The 6,540-nt window shown below is 36.5% G+C and overlaps 1 protein-coding gene across 1 annotated transcript in view; it reads right to left on the bottom strand.

The window, feature by feature from the left end:
- agbl1 (AGBL carboxypeptidase 1) overlaps positions 1 to 4,673 on the bottom strand; it is a 286,400-nt gene extending 281,727 nt beyond the window's left edge. The window contains exon 1 of the mRNA XM_065291580.2: positions 4,546 to 4,673. Coding sequence (XP_065147652.1) covers positions 4,546 to 4,654 — 109 coding nt within the window. The 5' untranslated portion in view covers positions 4,655 to 4,673. The remainder of the gene's footprint in view (positions 1 to 4,545) is intronic.
- Between the last annotated feature and the right edge of the window lie 1,867 nt (positions 4,674 to 6,540).

The following is a 6,540-nucleotide window of genomic DNA, read 5'->3' on the forward strand; positions in this document are numbered from 1 at the left end:
TTTTTTTTTTTTTTTTTGGGTAAACTATCCCTTTAAAGGAAAACACCACCGTTATTTATAACAATATTTTCTATGTTCTTACCTCAGCTTAGACAAAGTAATAAAAACCTAAAATCTTTTTTCAATGCAATGTGCAATTAATCTTTGTACAGCATGTCATGAATGTGTTAGCATTAAGCCTAGCCCCATTCATTCCTTAGGATCCAAACAGGGATGAATTTAGAAACCACCAAACACTTCCATGTTTTTCCTATTTAAAGATTGTTACATGAGTAGTTACATGAGTAAGTATGGTGACACAAAATAAAAGGTGGCGATTTTTTAAGCAGATAAAATGAGTCTTTAACAGTCTTTAAATAGGGAAAACATAGAAGTGTTTGGTGGCTTTTAAATTCATCCCTGTTTGGATCCTAAGGAATGAATGGGGCTAGGCTAAATGCTAACACATTCACAAAGTGCTGCTGTACAAAGATGAAGTGCACGCATTGAAAAAAGATAGGTATGTATTAATTTGTCTAAGTTGAGGTAAGAACATAGTAAAATACTGAAAAATGGTGGTGTTTTCTTTAAACAAAACAACTCCACTCTATTTGTGTGGTCCATCCAATCACAATGGAGGAGGGGCGGGACAAATACCACAATAACCATCCAGCGCATCGTTCAACGACTGACATACCCCAAAGTAAATGATGACGTGAGTTATTGTCTTCAACGTAAATCTCTTTTCTTGGACTACAACAAACACACTGATTGTAGGAAACAGTTTAATTCCTGGGATTGGTGATGTAGAGAAGACCGACATTATCATAGTTCCTCCCGATTCGGATTTACAGCCTACTTTAACTCCTGTTAGCATTGCATTGTTTGCGAATCTTTGGGGTTTGAAGAACAAAGAAAAACATTGGGGGTTCAAACTGATTTTGGGTGAGCTATCCCTTTAAGCATCCTTTCATGCCATTAATGGTATTTTGGGATATCATTAACAACACTGTTGATTCCCTATCTCTGACATTTCTACACCTGTCTTGCTCCCTGAACGGGACGTACAACATGTATTTTGTTCCCAGGACAGGACTTAAGCAGCAGAAGGATCCGACTATATCCAAGCTCTAAATTTTCCAGTCTCTTGCTCTTTTGTGAGCCAACAAGCCTGACTGTCACTCATACGGCAGCTGTAACATGAGCAATCGACCAAGCATTGGCACTTGCATGCTGAGGATGACTGAAATAGCAACTCTCTATAAACCATGCAGAGAGGGGGCTCTGAAATCTGACCCCAGCTCGCTCACCCCCTCTTCAATATTTTGATCCCTCCCACCGACAACAAATCCTGTACCTTCAGTACCTCGCAATACAAACAGTCAGCACATGTGCTGGCAAATAGGAAGGGGAGGGGAAAGGGAAGGGGTCTTGTGAAATTTCATCAGCCTTTCAGCTGCAAGAAAACTGTGAGGAAATCTCTTTGCGGGTTATTACTTAGCAACAGGCAAAACCTAAACAGTAATTCAATATTACAGTCAGTTTTTGCACTCCTTGCATGTCTCCAGCAGAAATAAATAAGGAACGCAGATGCATAAGCCGCTAAATGCCACCTCCGTCAAAAAGGAGATAATGATATGCTCTCGACACATAATATAGTTATCAAATACCTTTGCTTCAAATTCGCATAATTCTGGCCTCAGGCCATTCAGAAATACCGGATTGAGCAATTATGTAAAACAATTTGGGAAACTATCAATTACATACAAAGTACGTTGTTAACTTTTTAATGACAGCTATATCAGTGCAGCTGAAATAAATATGATATTCTTATATTCTTAAAAGTACATTAAATATTTATATATATATTTATATATAGCCAACTGAGAACCGCAGATTTATGTCTTTTTTAATGGTTTATGACCACCACCTTGTGGTCACACTAGGGCAAGCATCACATCCTCATACACTGATAGAAGGATGTAATGACAGCTCTTCAAATCTAATAGCACACTCACTACAGGGGGTTTCATTTACATGTAAACACCACATACATATAGGCTACAGTATACATAGCTCATTCCCCAGTATAAGCATGTTAATTCACACTAACGGTAAGCAGATGAGATGTATGCAGACGGGATATATTAAGTTATGAGAGATTCAAAAGGTATGGGGTGACCCGGTCTCAGATTTACAGCCACTGAGTTCAAACCGAGATTTGTTTACTTTAATTAAAGGGCACGCATTATGACAATTTTTACAAGATGTAACATAAGTCTCAGGCGGGGGCCTGGAATGTGTCTGCTCAGAATACCCACAGATCATTTCTTAAAACATGTCCAAAATTCACAGAACACAGTTTTCGTGTATACCTCTAAATGTAAATGAGCTACTGTCCTCATTTATTTACCAACAGACAGCTTTCGGTTTAAAGAGATCGGATTCTTGTAAATACAAAGATCTAATTCCCATAATATACATCGCGAAACATAAGTATTTGACACATCAGCCTTTTTATCAGTAAGGGGATTTCATTTCTAAGTGGGCTATTGACACAAAATTTCCTCCAGATGTAGCCATCAAGCCAAATATTAAATTCATAAAAAGAAATCAGAACATTTAAGTATACAAGTTGAGTCGTAATAAATAAAGTGAAATGACATGTCAATAGCTCACTTAGAAGTCCCCTTACTGATAAAAATACTGATGTATTTAGCCCCATTAGTGATACAGTGTGCTAACAAACACATTTCCAAAACACATTTTGGGTCAAATTAAACAGCCAGTCAGTGGCCATGGGCAGGGCTTTATCAGTGTGATGCTTTGATTGCTTTGGTTTAATGGGGATTAAAAAAGAAGGAGAGGGTGGACTGTTTTCATTTTAGGGTCTTAGTGTTCACCCCCTGTCAACACATATTTTTGTCCCGCCAACACATATTTTTTTCTAAACACATTATAAAAATGGATTCATAATATGGCATAATATAGGCCCTTTAAAGAAACTGTTAATCTGGGGAAATAAAATCATACACACACCTAATACACTTTGTTTAGCAAGCGCATGGTACCTACTGAAGCACATGGTCAAAAAGCTATCACTGGGGCAGAGACCTTTCAAACAGTCCACCTTTGCACCTAAAGAGTTCATACTGTATGAGTACTTAATAGGCTACATCTTTGCGGTTTCCCGGACAGGGTTTAAACTAATCCAGGACTAGGCCATAGTTATATTAGGACATTTAAGTGTTTTTTACCAACAAACAATGCAGGTGTGCATCTTGAGACAAAACGATGGCACTGATAAATGTTAAAGGCGGGGTGCATGATCTCTGAAAGCCAATGTTGACATTTGAAATCACCTAAACAAACACACCCCTACCCCAACAGAATATGGACCTTCTTTTGATAGACCCACCCCACACATAACACCCAGGCAATGATGTCGGTAAGTAGACACACCCCTTAGTGCTGATTGGCTACAAGTGTGTTTAGGTACTCGGCCCGACTCCCTTTTCCAAAGTGTTTTTTTTTTAATCATGCACCCCGCCTTTAAGATATGTTAGTGCAATATGTTTTGAAATGAAGGGAGCTCAAACATGCACTTTAGTCTGGGACTACTAGGATAAACCCTGTCTGGGAAAACACCCCTATATGCAATACTTTAAGCTCGTGTATACATAAACTGCATAAAGCATTTGCATAGAGCATCATGTGTTCAATTTCCAGACACAAACTGATCAAATCTATACCTTGAATGTAAGTCACTATGCAAGCCAAATGTGTAAATGTAAACACTGAGAAAATATTACTTTAGCTGCTCAGAACACTGAGCACTTTCAGAGATGTATTTTTAAAAAATAATTCTGGTGCCAAATCACAGTTTGTACCCGGCACGTTATTCAGTTTCATGCTTAGAGACATTCAGATATGGGGATGCAAACCCATGCTCATCTGACGCTTTTTTGCTTTATCATCATCAGCTGAGACACTCAACCTCAACAGCCAAAATGATCTGAGACACGCTACTAAAATGTTTAGCACAAGGGGTCAGTATTGTGCTATCAAACTAGGAGGGACTGAGTATTCCCAGCATGCAATAGCTGCCATTTCACCATCTACAGTAAGTTAACTATGGACCCGATATACAGTAATCCAACTTTGAGTAACCCACATCTAGCCAATATAAATTTGAATGCAGTGAATGTCAGAGGAAAAAAAGAGTTCCAGTATAAAATTGCATCTTTTATCCAATTAAAAGCTTTTGCAGATTTTCTAAATAAATAGGGGTTTTCTGTTTCTGTGGTTTTATACATAAACAATGTCCCCAACTAGTGAATCTCAGCTTTTACTCATCTGAAAACATGTCAGATGATGTTTCAGATGATTATAATTTATAAAATGAAGATGACTTTTCTAACTATATTTTATAAGTTATAACAACTCATCTCTAGTCAAGATAAATAACAGTAAGTTGATTCAACTAAAAAAATTTAAGGCAGCAAAGAATTTTTACAGTGCATGCATGTATTAAATATTTATAATAATATATAAATAAATACTTACAGCTGGCTAGATGCTGTCTCAGCTTTTTCATCAAAGATGATTTGTTAAATTTCCACTTGTCATCAGCCTCCGCATCAGGTACAAAAGTGACGTCAGATGTTGCTTCCATGTTATGTCTGTCTTAATGCAAGGTCAAGACGCAGCTAAGTGAAAACTTATGCCTTAAGGCTAGAACACAGAGATCTGGCCTTGTCTCTTCAATAAGATCAATAAGGTGTTACGACTAAATGCAGTCAACTAAAAATCAGAGCTCCACTAGTATGGGTCAGATTTTAGTGCGCCATTTTAAATGGGCAGTCTAATTTAAATAACATCAGGTCACTGCTTGCTTTGGATGTTCGTAGTGATTTAATATCCTCAGACTTGTCTTGCTATTTAGGGGGATATTTTTCTCTGGGATAGCCCTCCTGTGACCCTCTTATTGGCTAGCTACATAGCTGGTGCAGAAAGATTCAAATGATAGGGATATTACCATATCATCAGCTTCATCCATCAAGAGATGACCGCATGTAAGTAGTTTTGACAACTTCACATTACAGAGCAATACTTGATACTTTTAATAGACACTGTAGCTATCAATCTTGTGTCTTGTTAGGGTCAGGTTTAAATATATATTATTAATAAACATTAATATATTAGCATATATTTAATCATAATATTAAATGCTGTAAATAATCCAGAATAGAATATTTTTTTTAATACACTTATCCTGTCTTACATGTATTAATGAGGTGAAGATAGCACTTTTTTTTTACTTTTAAGGACTTTTGGATACGGTTTAAGCACAAGGGCGTCACTCATCTCTATTAGTTTCATAGATGGTTAATTATGGCCACCAATGAAATTCAACCATCTCTATAGCTAAGCAAGGGGCAACGCAAAGCAACACGGGTCCAGAAAATGCATTCAGATTTAAGTGGAAGTAAACTTGCCCCCACTTCTTCGTATTTCACTCAATTTAGCAGCACTTATGAATTTACAGGCTCAAGTTATAAATCCAAAACACCAGAGATGATTAAATGTTACCAAGGGAGTTATTGTATAGTCCGACATGAACTCTTACAGAAGATTAGACAACAACTAACAATTTTCAGGTTTTAGGGAATCAGAATTTTTTGTATCATTATTTTTGTGCACTTCTTTTGTATCTTAAACAAATAATTGATTTTAAAAAAGCATTTAAAATATATTTTACAGTTGGCATACATTTCTAGACATACTCTAGCCTGCATATTAACACAAAGTATGACCAACAATGGTCCGTAGATGCAGATGTTACTAAGTAGTATGTAGTAAAACTTATAAAGGCTTATGTTTAGTTTAGTAAAGGGATAGTTCACCCAAAAATGAAAATGCTGTCATCATTTACTCACTTGCATGCTGTTACAAACTTGTATACATTTCGTTTATATATATTTGGAAGATATTTGAGAAATGTTTGTGACCATTTGTGGACCCCATTCACTTCCTTAGTAGGAAAAAAGAATATTATGGAAGTAAATGGGGTCCACGAACGGTTTGGTTGCAAACATTTCTTTAAATTTCTTCCTTTGTGTTCATCAGAACAAAGAAATTTATAAAGGTTTGTAACAACATGAGAGTGAGTAAATGTTGACAGAATTGTCATTTTTGGGTGAACTATCCCTTTAAGTGACACTCATGCAGTAACAGCAATAGCCCGCTAGGGGGAATTGTTACAGTACATATTGAGCAAGGATGGTCTAGGGAAGCTAAGAGAGGTGTTAGAATATAGGGTTGTTCAATAAAATGTGCAATTCAACTGTTCTGTAGTCATTCAACTTCATTAGTAGATCTGTAATTCATCCTAAGGGATAAATAGAGTAATTTATGCTTGTTTATGCTATGAACAAAACAGCTCCACTAGATGGAGCTACAAGGCAGTGTAGCCTATTCTAAAATATTCCCAATGCTTTCTTTCTCATAGATAGATTACAAATAAATATTATTTTTTAATATGCATCTTATTAATATTCA

Source organism: Paramisgurnus dabryanus, chromosome 23 (assembly GCF_030506205.2).
Source record: "Paramisgurnus dabryanus chromosome 23, PD_genome_1.1, whole genome shotgun sequence".
NCBI classification, from domain to species: domain Eukaryota; kingdom Metazoa; phylum Chordata; class Actinopteri; order Cypriniformes; family Cobitidae; genus Paramisgurnus; species Paramisgurnus dabryanus.